Source organism: Macaca mulatta, chromosome X (assembly GCF_049350105.2).
Source record: "Macaca mulatta isolate MMU2019108-1 chromosome X, T2T-MMU8v2.0, whole genome shotgun sequence".
NCBI classification, from domain to species: domain Eukaryota; kingdom Metazoa; phylum Chordata; class Mammalia; order Primates; family Cercopithecidae; genus Macaca; species Macaca mulatta.
The window spans coordinates 110,586,213-110,600,329 of NC_133426.1; the positions used below are offsets into that span (position 1 = coordinate 110,586,213).

The 14,117-nt window shown below is 41.6% G+C and overlaps 1 protein-coding gene across 3 annotated transcripts in view; it reads left to right on the top strand.

Moving 5' to 3' along the window:
* The window catches only part of LOC697805 (thymosin beta-15A), a 55,528-nt gene extending 44,516 nt beyond the window's left edge, over positions 1-11,012 (top strand). The window contains exons 1-4 of one of the 3 annotated variants that reach the window (XM_077989283.1): positions 7,717-7,813; positions 9,265-9,331; positions 9,543-9,659; positions 10,569-11,012. In XM_077989283.1, coding sequence (XP_077845409.1) covers positions 9,560-9,659; positions 10,569-10,606 — 138 coding nt within the window. In that variant the 5' untranslated portion in view covers positions 7,717-7,813; positions 9,265-9,331; positions 9,543-9,559 and the 3' untranslated portion in view covers positions 10,607-11,012. Of the gene's footprint in view, positions 1-7,716; positions 7,814-9,264; positions 9,332-9,542; positions 9,660-10,568 lie in introns of those variants that run through there. The other 2 variants (XM_001086343.5, XM_077989282.1) reach the window with 2 other exon arrangements.
* Positions 11,013-14,117: the final 3,105 nt, after the last annotated feature.

A 14,117-nucleotide genomic window follows, 5' to 3' on the forward strand; every position in this document is an offset into this window, starting at 1 on the left:
TCAAGCAAACTCCAACAGACCTACAGCTGACTGTCCTGACTGTTAGAAGGAAAACTAACAAACAGAAAGGACACCCACACCAAAACCCCATCAGTACGTCACCATCATCGAAGACCAAAGGCAGATAAAACCACAAAGATGGGGGAAAAGCAGTGCAGAAAAGCTGGAAATTAAAAAAATCAGAGCGTGTCTCCCCCTCCAAAGGAACGCAGCTCATTGCCAGCAACGGAACAAAGTGGGACGGAGAATGACTTTGACGAGCTGGCAGAAGAAGGCTTCAGTTGATCAAACTTCTCAGAGCTAAAGGAGGAACTACGTACCCAGTGCAAAGAAACTAAAAATGTTGAAAAAAGAATGGATGAACGGATAACTAGAATAACCAATGCAGAGAAGTCCATAAACGAACTTATAGAGAAGAAAACCATGAAATGAGAACTACATGACAAATGCACAAGCTTCAGTAACTGACTCAATCAACTGGAAGAAAGAGTATCAGTGATTGAAGATCAAATGAATGAAATGAAGCGAGAAGAGAAGTTTAGAGAAAAAAGAGTAAAAAAAAAAAATGAACAGAGCCTCCAAGAAATATGGGATTATGTGAAAAGACCAAATCTACATCCGATTGGTGTGCCTGAAAGTGACGAGGAGAATGGAACAAAGATGGAAAACACTCTGCAGGATATTATCCAGGAGAACTTTCCCAACCTAGCAAGGCAGGCCAACATTCAAATTCAGAAAATACAAAGAATGCCACAAGGATACTCCTCAAGAAGAGCAACTCCAAGACACATAATTGTCAGATTCACCAAAGTTGAAATGAAGGAAAAAATGTTAAGGGCAGCCAGAGAGGAAGGTCGGGTTACCCACAAAGGGAAGCCCATCAGACTAACAGCAGATCTTGGCAGAAACTCTACAAGCCAGAAGAGAGTGGGGGCCAATAGTCAACATTTTAAAGGAAAGAATTTTCAACCCAGAATTTCATATCCAGCCAAACTAAGTTTCATAAGTGAAGGAGAAATAAAATCCTTTACAGACAAGCAAACGCTTAGAGATTTTGTCACCACCAGGCCTGCCCTACAAGAGATCCTGAAGGAAGTACTAAACATGGAAAGGAACAACTGGTACCAGTCATTGCAAAAACATGCCAAAATGTAAAGACCATCAATGCTAGGAAGAAACTGGATCAACTAACGAGCAAAATCACTGGCTAATATCATAATGACAGGATCAAGTTCACATATAACAATATTAACCTTAAATGTAAATGGACTAAATGGTTCAATTAAAAGACACAGACTGGCAAATTGGATAAAGAGTCAAGACCTATCAGGTTGCTGTATTCAGGAGACCCATCTCACATGCAGAGACACACATAGGCTCAAAATAAAGGGATGGAGGAAGATCTACCAAGCAAATGGAAAACAAAAAAAGGCAGGGGTTGCAATCCTAATGTCTGATAAAACAGTCTTTAAACCAACAAAGATCAAAAGAGACAAAGAAGGCCATTACATAGTGCTAAAGGGATCAATTCAACAAGAAGAGCTAACTATCCTAAATATATATGCAACCAATATGGGAGCATCTAGATTCATAAAGCAAGTCCTTAGAGACGTACAAAGAGACAGAGACTACCATACAATAAAAATGGGAGACTTTAACACCCCACTGTCAACGTTAGACAGATCAACAAGACAGAAAGTTAACAAGGATATCTAGGAATTGAACCCACCTCTGCACCAAGTGGACCTAATAGACATCTACAGAATTCTCCAACCCAAATCAACAGAATATACATTCTTCTCAGCACCACATCACACTTATTCCAAAATAGACCACATAGATGAAAGTAAAGCACTCCTCAGCAAATGTAAAAGAACAGAAATTATAACAAACTGTCTCTCAGACCACAGTGCAATCAAACTAGAACTCTACCTGACTTCAAACTATACTACAAGGCTACAGTAACCAAAACAGCATGGTACTGGTACCAAAACAGAGATATAGACCAACGGAACAGAACAGAGCCCTCAGAAATAATACCACACATCTACAACCATCTGATCTTTGACAAACCTCAGAAAAACAAGAAATGGGGAAAGGATTCCCTTTTTAATAAATGGTACTGGGAAAATTGGCTAGCCTTAAGTAGAAAGCTGAAACTGAATCCTTTCCTTCCTCCCTATATGAAAATTAACTCAAGATGGATTAGAGACTTAAATGTCAGACCTAAAACCATAAAAACCCTAGAAGAAAACCTAGGTAATACCATTCAGTACATAGGCATGGGCAAGGACTTCATGTCTAAAACACCAAAAGCAATGGCAACAAAAGCCAAAATTGACAAATGGGATCTAATTGAACTAAAGAGCTTCTGCACAGCAAAAGAAACTACCATCAGAGTGAACAGGCAACCTACAGAATGGGAGAAAATTTTTGCAATCTACTCATCTGACCAAGGGCTAATATCCAGAACCTACAAAGAACTCAAACAAATTTACAAGAAAAAAAAAAAAAAAAAACAACCTCATCAAAAAGTGGGCAAAGGATATGAACAGACACTTCTCAAAAGAAGACATTTATATAGCCAACAGACACATGAAAAAATGCTCGTCATCACTGGCCATCAGAGAAATGCAAATCAAAACCACAATGAGATACCATCTCACACCAGTTAGAATGGCAATCATAAAAAGTCAGGAAACAACAGGTGCTGGAGAGGATGTGGAGAAATAGGAATGCTTTTACACTGTTGGTGGGATTGTAAACCAGTTCAACCATTGTGGAAAACAGTATGGCGATTCCTCAAGGATCTAGAACTAGAAATACCATATGACCCAGCCATTGCATTACTGGGTATATACCCAAAGGATTATAAATCATGCTGCTCTAAAGACACATGCACACGTATGTTTATTGCAGCACTATTCACAATAGCAAAGACTTGGAATCAACCCAAATGTCCATCAGTGACAGACTGGATTAAGAAAATGTGGCACATATACACCATGGAATACTATGCAGCCATAAAAAAGGATGAGTTTGTGTCCTTTGTAGGGACATAGGTGCAGCTGGAAACCATCATTCTCAGCAAACTTTCACCAGAACAGAAAACCAAACACCACATGTTGTCACTCATAGGTGGGAATTGAACAATGAGATCACTTGGACATGGGAAGGGGAACATCACACACTGGGGCCTATTATGGGGAGGGGGGAGGGAGCAGGGATGGCATTGGGAGTTATAACTGATGTAAATGACGAGTTGATGGGTGCTGATGAGTTAATGGGTGCAGCATACCAACATGGCACATGTGTGCATATGTAACAAACCTGCACGTTGTGCACATGTACCCTAGAACTTAAAGTATAATTAAAAAAAAAAGTGGCACATATACACCATGGAATACTATGCAGCCATAAAAAAGGATGAGTTCGTGTCCTTTGTAGGGACATGGATGCAGCTGGAAACCATCATTCTCAGCAAACTATCGCAAGAACAGAAAACCAAACACCGCATGTTCTCACTCATAGGTGGGAATTGAACAATGAGATCACTTGGACACAGGAAGGGGAAAATCACACACCGGGGCCTATTGTGGGGAGCGGGGAGGGGGGAGGGATAGCATTAGGAGTTATACCTAACATAAATGATGAGTTAATGGGTGCAGCACACCAACATGGCACATGTATACATATGTAACAAACCTGCACGTTGTGCACATGTACCCTAGAACTTAAAGTATAATTAAAAAAAAAAAAAAGACTGAACCAGTAAGAAACTGAATTTCTGAACAGACCAATAGTGAGCTCTCAAATGCAGGCAGTAATAGCCTAGCAACCAAAAGAAGCCCAGGTCCAGGGGATTCACAGCTGAATTCTATCAGATGTACAAGGAAGAGTTGGTACCATTCTTACTGAAACTATTCCAAAAAATTGAGGAGGAGGCACTCTGCCCTAACTCATTCTATGAGGCCAGCATCATCCTGACACCAAAACCTGGCAGAGATACCACAACAAGAACAACAACAACAACAACAGAAACTTCAGGCCAATATCCTTGATAAACATCGATGCGAAAATCCTCAACAAAATACTGGCACACTGAGTCCAACAGCACATCAAAAGGCTTATGCACGACAATAAAGTAGGCTTTATCCCTGGGATGCAAGGTTTGTTCAACATATGCAGATCAATAAATGTGATTAATCACATAAACAGAACTCAAGACAAAACTGCACGATTATCTCAATAGATGCAGAAAAGGCTTTCAATAAAATTCGACATCCATTCATGTTAAAAATTCTCAATAAACTAGGTGTTGAAGGAACATACCCCAAAATAATAAGATCCATATATGACAAACCCACAGCCAACAACATACTTCCAGCAAAAGCTGGAAGCATTCTCCTTGAAAACAGGCAACAAACAAGGATGCCCTCTCTCACTACTCCTGTTCAGTATAGTATCGTAAGTTCTGGCCAGGGCAATCAGGCAAGAGAAAGAAATAAAGGGCATCCAAATAGGAAGAGAGGAAGTGAAGCTATTCCTATTTGCAGATGACATGCTCCCATATCTAGAAAAGGCCATCGTCTCAGTCCAAAAGCTTCTTAAACTGGTAGGCAACTTTTGCAAAGTCTCAGGATACAAAATCAATGTTTAAAAATCACTAGCATTCCTATACACCAACAACAGTCAAGCCAAGAGTCAAATCAGGAATGAACTCCCATTCACAATTGTCACACGAAGAATAAAATATCTAGGAATACAGCTAACTAGGGAAGTGAGAGAAAAAAAAGAACTACAAATAAAAAAGGAGAACTGCTCAAATAAATCAGAGATAGCACAGACATTCCACGCTCATGGCTAGGAAGCATCAATATCATCAAAATGGTCATACTGCCCAAAGCAAATTATATTAATAGATTCAATGCTATGCCTATTAAACTACCATTGACATTCCTCACAGAACTAGAAAAATTATTTTAGAATTCACATGGAACAAAAAAATAGCCAAGGTGATCCTAAGCAGAACAAACAAAGTTGGAGGCAAACCATGCTACAGGGCTACAGTAACCAAAACCGCATGGTACTAGTACAAAAACAGGCACATAGACCAATAGAGCAGACTAGAGAAGCCAGAAATAAGACCATATACCTACAATTATATGATCTTTGACAAACGTGACAAAAACAAGCAATGGAGGAAGGGTTCCCTATTCAACAAATTGTGCTGGCATAACTGGCTAGTCATATGCAGAAGATTAAATCTGGACTCTTTCCTTACATCATATACAAAAATTAACTCAAGATCGATTGAAGACTTAAATGTAAAACTCAAAACTATAAAAACCCTGGAAGACAACCTAGGCAATACCATTCAGGTACGAGCAAATATTTCATGACAAAGATGCCAAAAGCAATTGCAACAAAAGCTTCTGCACAACAAAAGAAACTATCGATAGAGTATGCAGACAACCTACAGAATGGGAGAAAAGTTTTGCAAACCATACATCTGAGAAAAGTCTAGTATCCAGCATCTGTAAGGAACTTGAATAAATGTATAAAAGAAAAACAAACCCCATTAAAAAGTGGACAAAGGATGTTAACAGACACTTTTCAATAGAAGACATACATGTAGCCAACAATCATAAAAAAAGCTCAACATCACTGATTAGAGAAATGCAAATCAAAATCACAAGGAGATACCATCTCACACCAGACACAATGGCTATTATTAAAATGTCAAAAAATAACAGACGCCGTCAAGGTTGTGGAGCAAAAGGTATGTTTGTACACTGTTGGTGGGAGTATAAATTAGTTCAGCCATTGTGGAAGACAGTGTGGCGATTCCTCAAAGCCCTAAAGACAGAAATACCATTTGACTCAGCAATCCCATTACTGGGTATATACCCGAAGGAATAGAAATTGTTCAATTATAAAGACACATGCACAGGTATGTTCATTGCAACACTATTCACAATAGTAAAGACATGGAATCAACCTAAATGCCCATCAATGATAGACTGGATAAAAGAAAATATGGTATATATACAGCATGGAATAATACGCAGCCATAAAAAATAAAGAGGTCATGTCTTTTGCAGGGACATGGATGGAGGGGGAGGCCATTATCCTTAGCAAACTAATGCAGGGACAGAAAACCAAATACAGCTTGTTCTTACTTGTAAGTGGGGTCTAAATGATGAGAACACATGGATACAGAGGGGAACAACACACACTGGGACCTGTCAGGGGGCAGAGGGTGGGAGGATGGAGAGGATCAGGAAAAATATCTAATGGGTGTTAGGCTCAATATCTGGGTGATGAAATAATTTGTAGAACAAATACTCATGACACAGTTTACCTATGTAACAAACCTGCATATGTACCCCTAAACTTAAAAGTAAAGAAAAAAAAAAAAAAAACCCGCTGGAAGCTACACATCACATTCAGGATAGGACTACCCCTGGGGAAGTGGGAAGGTGAATAGAAATGGAGGGAAGGTCAAGGAAACCTCAATTATCTTCTTTAAAGTTTTCATTCCTTAAAAGAAAGACAAAGTAAATATACCTAAATGTTAACAACATTGAAATCTGAGTAGTAGAAACACTGGTGTTTATTATATTTAATGCCAGGGACATTGTAGGTACACAATTAATATTATTTGTTGAATGAGTATGCTTTTCTGTTTTAAAAGTTTCTCCAACATACACAATTCTCAAATTAACAGAAAGTGCTACAAGAGCAAAGAAAAGGGAATGAAGTGAGGTGGGGAAAGCTTGAGAAATCCTTTTGGAAAGAGTGATTTCTGATCTATATAGATCTATACCACCATACCTGGGGTGCCAGTAAAAGACATAGTTCTATCTCCATCTTACCTTAATGCTCTAAGGTTCTGGGTGAGTATCCAGAAAATGATCTTGAACGTTTAGTCCTTTCAAGTAACTACCGGATCCTCAATTTTCTCTTCCAGTAGACACTGGGTGGTGCTATTGTCCAAAAATTCCTCCCTATCACGGATTTATTATTTCAATCCATATACATCTCCACAACCAATGTGTCTTATGGACCAAAGTGCTAGGGATTGGGGATATAAAGGTGAATAGCTTCAGTTGTTCCGTGATTATAAACTGATTGCTATCGGGTTCCGTGGCCGAGAAAGTTGCAAATGTGACTGTTACATTTTATAGGAGAGCACTACTGTCACAGAAATGTCCAGTTGTAGGGGTGAATGACCCTGAATCACCCACCCTCATCATGAGCACCCCTACTCCACGACCTGGCCAAGGATTAGAGCAGACAACACCGAGCCCCACTTCCAACCTACTGTTAGGTTTTCATAGCGTCCTTAGGCCCCAGTGGCTATAAAAAGCCCAGAGAGCCTAAATACCGGTCATTCGGCTTGGACCTCGGTGTTCCAGATGTTCTGAGCTCACTGGGCAAGATGTGTCTGCTTATTGCAAAGGCCTCTGTTATTGTGAAGGAGTGAGTGTACTTTGGATGAAGGGAATGTGGACCCTCAGGACTAAAGCAGTGGGAGAGGCCAGGGATGTGGGGCCTGGGGAGGCGAGGTCTGCTCTGACGTCACCAAGCCCCAGATCTTAGAAGAGATGGTGGGCGCAGGCTCTGGAGGCTCAAGCCGAGGAGGCGAAGGAGGAGAGTCCGGAAATCCTCAGCCAATCGGAGAGGGCTGGGGCGGCGCCTGCTACAGGGCTTAGTACTGCAGGGCTCTGCGCGGGAACGCTAACCTTGTGCGGAGCGAGCCTGGGTGTCAGCCCAGCGTACGGCCTTTCACGAGTCTTCAAGCTTTCAGGTGAGGACCCGCGGCCTTGCAGGAGCCAGAGGACCATGGGGACGGGAAGGCGTGGGGGTCGCGAGGCGGGAGATGCCGCGCCTTCGGGTGCCAGAGGGGCCGGGTATGGGGCTGGCGTTTGGCGTCTGCGCCGCCGCCAGGCCCGGCGAGTCCGAGCCTTTGTCTTCCTGGGGCGCCGCCTTCTGCGCGCGATGCCGAGCCCTCCCGGGGGCCGGTCTCTGGAAACAAGGCCCCGGGGCGGGGGTAGGGGACCCTTAAAGCGGCCAGTCTGCGGATGAGGAGTTTGGGGGCTGCCCGGAATGGGCGCTCTGGTACTGGGCCCTGGTTCCTTTCACCCCCGTGGCTGTTAGACTGGGCGTCCGACAACGCTAATAGTTATTTGAAAAAGTATGCAAACTGCTCCTGACAGACAGGCTTATGCGCCCGGCCCTGCTATTATTTATTTGTTAGTTCCAGTTTCCCAGCTCCGAGCTTGGCGTCTCATCGCTTGGCAGAGGAGGGTCTTAGGGTAACCTCGACGGAGTGGAGGCATGTTCGGCACTTCTCACTGCTTGGGGGCCTCTCCATTCTACTCCAGGGACTAGACAAAAGTGTCTTGCTCCACCAGGGTGGGGCCAGGCTTGCTCATGAAAGCTCTGCCTGGGATATCCTATTGTCTCTTCTGAAGAAACTCGGGACTTTCACAGGGCACCAGCCATTTCGTCAGGTCCGCAGCTATGCACCTCTGAGCCTCATCTCCTCCCTCTCTGCAGAGAAAACATGGTGAAAGAAGACCCACTTCTATTTGGTTTATTCCATTCTAATGAAGTCCTGGGTCTGATCCTAGTTAGCTGTCCCTTCTTACAACGTTTACAAATCAGTGCCACAAGGAGCTATTATGAGACGTGTATTGTAGTGCCTTAATGTACTGTCGTCTCTGGGGATTTAAAATAGAAAGAAATTAGTACAACTTATCTCACTCTTTTTTGTGTGCTGCTCCCCATCTCCCAAGAAAAATGGCAAAAACCAAAAGTAAATAGCAAGTGAAGATGCTCAAATGGTGCTATGTTCTGTTACAAAATAATTACCTGGTTAAAGCCAGTCTTTATTTTTTCTTCTATCCCTGTCTGGTCTTGTGCTTCTATCACCTCTATTTTATCCTTGCTGTGATTTTAAGAGTCAGACATATTGGCTCTGGGTTTCTAGAACATCTTGGTTTCTGGCGCGTTCTGATCCAATGGCATTTACTGCCTATCAGAAACGGCTAATGATGAAATTATTCTAACAAAAATGTAACTTTTCTAGTATCTGTTGCTGTTTTTCTGTTGAAAATGAGCGGGTAGACTATACATTGATAGGAAATGTGAAAATTTTTGCTTGTGACCCCTTAGTCCGAAGACAGTTCTGCCAGGTAAGTTTTCTTAAAAATGTTTTTTTCGTCCGGGCGCGGTGGCTCACGCCTGTAATCCCAGCACTTTGGGAGGCCGAGGCGGGCAGATCACTTGAATCCAGGAGTTCGAGACCAGCCTGGCCAACATGGTAAGACCCCCGTCTCTACTGAAAATACAAAAATTAGCCGGGCGTAGTGGCGTGTGCCTGTAATCCCAGCTTCTCAAGAGGCTGAGGCAGAGGAATTGCTTGAACCCAGGAGGCGGAGGTTGCAGTGAGCTGGGATCGTGCCACTGCACTCCAGCCTGGGCAACAGAGCAAGATCCTTTCTCCAAAAAAAAAAAAAGTTTTTTCTTTTCAGGCTTTCTTCTAGTCAAGATGAGTGATAAACCAGACTTGTCGGAAGTGGAGAAGTTTGACAGGTCAAAACTGAAGAAAACTAATACTGAAGAAAAAAATACTCTTCCCTCAAAGGAAAGTAAGTCATGCGGGGTTCTATTGGAAGCAAACAGTAGAGAAAGTTAATAGGTTCAGTAAATAAACCTATCTTCTAGTAAATTTTTTACACAAAGTAAGCAATAATTAGAGTACCATGGTATTTAATGCAACAGTTAAAACTATCAAATAGTTTTCTTCTGGTTCTCACATGATGGGCCCAGTAGTGATGGGGGAATAAAAAACTAGTTTCTTGTTGGAAAATTATTAAAAACCACATTAAAACCAATCTTGGAATATGGGATGTAGCACTAAAAAACACTTAGTTTTTGTCTACTTTTGGGTATTTGGCATTTTTCTACATTTAAAAATTGAGTCCATAATATTATCCCTAAAGAACCCTGTAGACTGCAGTTTTGGCTTTCTATATCTGATGACAAGATAAGGTGAGAACAATTTAGATCTTAGTATACTTAAAGCTCTCAGATTCAAGAGATCGGTTCTGTCCTTTGGAGTTACAGCCTGCTGGAGAAACTCTAAGCATATTCACAAAAGCCAAGGGGCACCTTTTGTTATGTCAGTTTTATTTGAGAGTTGCAACATTAGTTAAAATTATCTGAAAGTGTATAATTTTCTAACTTAATGGTGACAGATAAATCTGAAGAAAGTACTTCACTTACTCCTCAGTCTTCAATAATCTGAAAAAATGACAACAGCATTTGGAAAAACAAACCCTAGAGTTGATGTAGTTTCTAGTTGGTAGTTCAGGTGCTTAATGTGCACACGCATGCACACACACACCCCACTGTGAGTTTTGTGGTTAATGCCTTGGCATTCTAAATTTAAAACATGTATGGCAGCCTTCAATGACTTACAAAGAGCTCTTTTGGAAGAAGCTGAACTTAGTTTTAGGAAAATACTTTTGTAATTTTTTGTTTCTTTTTTCCCCCAGCTATCCAGCAGGAGAAAGAGTGTGTTCAAACATCATAAAATGGGGATCTCCTCCAAAGAGCAGATTTCAACATTGCCTGACAGTCTTGGTTTTAGGCTTGTTTTTTTTTTTTGTAACCCTATGTGTTTGTAAAGATTTCAGACATCTTCTGATTTCTTCTCACCTATATTCCCTGGCTAAGAGATCAGGGGTAGTGAATGTTTCCTTAAGTTCCTTTCTAAACTTCGGATTGGTATGTAAATTCCAAATGGCAGATGCTGTCAATAATCTTGCCATTGATGACCTTTGTGTACGTAGTCCTTGCACCTCATACAGGATAAGCCAATTTTAACTTTCTACAATGGTTGCCTCAATTGTTTCATAATCTTCATGAAGTTGCATCATTTGGCAGCTTATAGTTTATTTTCACTTCCAATGTAGCAATAAAATAATAAATATTATCGTTATTGTGTGACTCTTGTGGTTCATTCTGGTGGTATTCTAAGGAATGAAATGTACACAAGGCTACCTTTTCACCCAAACAAAATGGTTGAAGGAAAACTTTTAGCAGATTGTTCCTGGGGGGAAATATTCAATTCCGTCCAGGTCCAGTGAGTCCTGACTTGGGGATGGTAGGTGCTTTTTCTTTAGAGTTGGAATCACAGAGTTAGAGAACCTTGGGAGAGAAGGTCATGTGGACTAACCTTCTTATCTGAGAATGAGGAAATGAAAACACAGGGTCTGATGTAATCTGCTCAAGGTGAATAAGGGTTGGAATTCAAGCTAGGCTCTCTTGCCTTCTGGAAAGTCTTTTTTCAGCTTAATGGGAGTTAACATCCAAGACTGAAGTTGGATGGAGAAAGGGGCAGGAGGCACTTGCTAACACACCATATTAAGCACATGACATCTAATGACCTGTAGCACTGAACTTCTGGTATGGTTTTTCTACTGAACAGAATTTGCTGTTTTATGAACTAAACATTTCTGGTGTTCATGGTGAGCATAAATGCTATGGACTGAATTTTGTCACCTGTGACCTCCCGATTCATATGTTGAAGCCCTAATCCCTAGCGTGATTGTATCTGGAGATAGGTTGTTTCAGAAGTAATTTAGGTTATAAAGTGATAACAGTCAGGGCTTAATCTGATAGGATTGTGGCCTTACAAGGAGAGAGAGACCAGTCTCCAACATGCAAGGACACAGCAAGAAGGTGCCTGTCTACAAGCCAGGAAGAGAGCCCTCACCAGAATCTGACCCTGCTGGACGTCAACTTGAGATTTCTTGAATCTAGAACTGTGAGCAAGTAAATTTATGTTGTTTAAGTCATTTAGTATTTTGTTACGGCAGCCTGAGTTAATACAGTAAGGAATATATATAATTGCATGCATTTCAATTCCCGCCTTTAAACAATACTTTTTATCTCTTTTTAAAAATTATTATTTTAGTTTTATGACACAGGGTTTTGCTCTGTTGCCCAGGCTGGAGTGCAGTGGTACAGTCATAGCTCACTGCAGCCTTGACCTCCTGGGCTCAAGCAATCCTCCCGCCTCAGCCTCCCTAGTACCTGGGACTACAGGTATGTGCCACCACAGCCAGCTAATGTTTTTGATTATTAGTAGAGATGAGGTCTCACTATGTTGCCCAGGCTGGTCTTGAACTCTTGGGCTCAAGCAATCTGCCTGCCTCAGCCTCCCAAAGTGCTGGTATTACAGGCCTGAGCCACCATGCTCAACCTACTTTAATCGTGTATAAAAACAAATAACCTATAATCCCACCAATTAGAAGTATTAGCCATCCATACTTGTGATCTATTAATGTACATATCTTCCTACAAAGATGGATTATACCATTCATACCTATTTTCAACCTCAAGTATTATCTTACCTCCCCCTTTCTCTTCTTTCTTTCTCTTTCTCTTTTTCTTTTCTTTTCTTTTTCCTTTTCTTTTCTCTTTTTTGAGACGGAGTCTCATTCTGTTGGCCAGGCTGGAGTGCAGTGGTACGATCTCAGCTCACCACAACCTCTGCTTCCCGGGTTCAAGCGATTCCCTTGCCTCAGCCTCCTGAGTAGCTGGGACTACAGGGGTGCACCACCATGCCTGGCTAATTTTTGTATTTTTAGTAGAGACAGTTTCACTATGTTGCCCAGGCTGGTCTTGAACTCCTGATCTCGTGATCTGCCCTCCTCAGCCTTCCAAAGTGCTGGGATTACAGGTATGAGCCACCATGCCATGCCTTACCTCGCCCTTTCTAAGGGCTCACATCCTTAAATAACCAGTAAGATTACATGAAGTGGAAGCTGTTTTCTCTGCTGTAGCTTAAAGTTGCAAAAGCAAAACAGTAGGTAGGTCAACTCTGATCAAGTGCCAATGAGGTGACACAGTCACAGGGCTTAGTGTAGCCAGAGGATTTGAGCCTTGGAAGTAACCATGTTAGTCACCAATACCTTATCTCCTGCCTGAGGCATTGTCCAGTAAAGTCACTCAGCCCCTTGCAGTGGTATGCTGTTTACATTGTGCCCAAATGTGCCTCCCTGTAGCTTCTATCCAGTAGTCCTGGGATTGTGTGCTGGAGACCTAGAGACAATAGTTAATCCATCCTCCAGAATTTGAAGTCAGCTGTTCTGTGCCTGTCCCTACACCTCCAAGTCTTCTGCAACTGACACTTCTCAGATCCTTCAGACCCAAATTACATAGATGGGAAACCATCCTGGTTACAGATATGCTCAGATTTGCTCATTACCAGGTCCGTGAATCCTGATTCGATCATCCAACACAGTTGCTCCCCTTTCTGTGTTGTCATTTGCAAATTTGATGAAGATGCTATTCATTTATGATAGATTCAGCAACCTCTCCATTTGTACATTAATGCAGCTCAAAGGAAAGCCTGAATGTTGTCAGGTGACCTGGGATTGAACAATAACTCCTAGTTAGTTGCATCTGGTAGCCATCCTTTTCATTAAAGTCTTGATTTGCACCCTGGATAGTGTAAGTGTTAAACTGAGTGGGAGCAGATGAGAAGTGCATAGTGGGAGGTGAAAGACATGTAATTACTAAGTGAATACTCATACACAAATGAGATGGGAAAAACTCCAGTTGCTCATCTGCAACAGTTTTGCCCCACGTTTCTCAAGTATTTAATGTTGGGCTACTATTCTAGTCACTAGGTTTACTTGTCTTTTGAATTAGGGGGAGATTTTTTTCCAAATAAGCAAAGATTGAGATTTATGTCCCTGAATCCATCTATTATCTGCAAAACTGGCAGTACCAGGGCTTTGTTGTTGCAGTTGCATTTATAGGGAAAGGAAAAGGCTGGAGTTAAATGATTGTCTTCTTTTTTTTTTTATTATTATACTTGAAGTTCTAGGGTACATGTGCACAACGTGCAGGTTTGTTACATATGTATACATGTGCCATGTTGGTGTGCTGTACCCATTAACTCGTCATTTACATTGGGTATATCTCCTAATGCTATCCCTCCCCGCTTCCCCCTCCCCACAATAGGCCCCGGTGTGTGATGTTTCCCTTCCTGTGTCCAAGTGATCTCATTGTTCCATTCCCACCTATGAGTG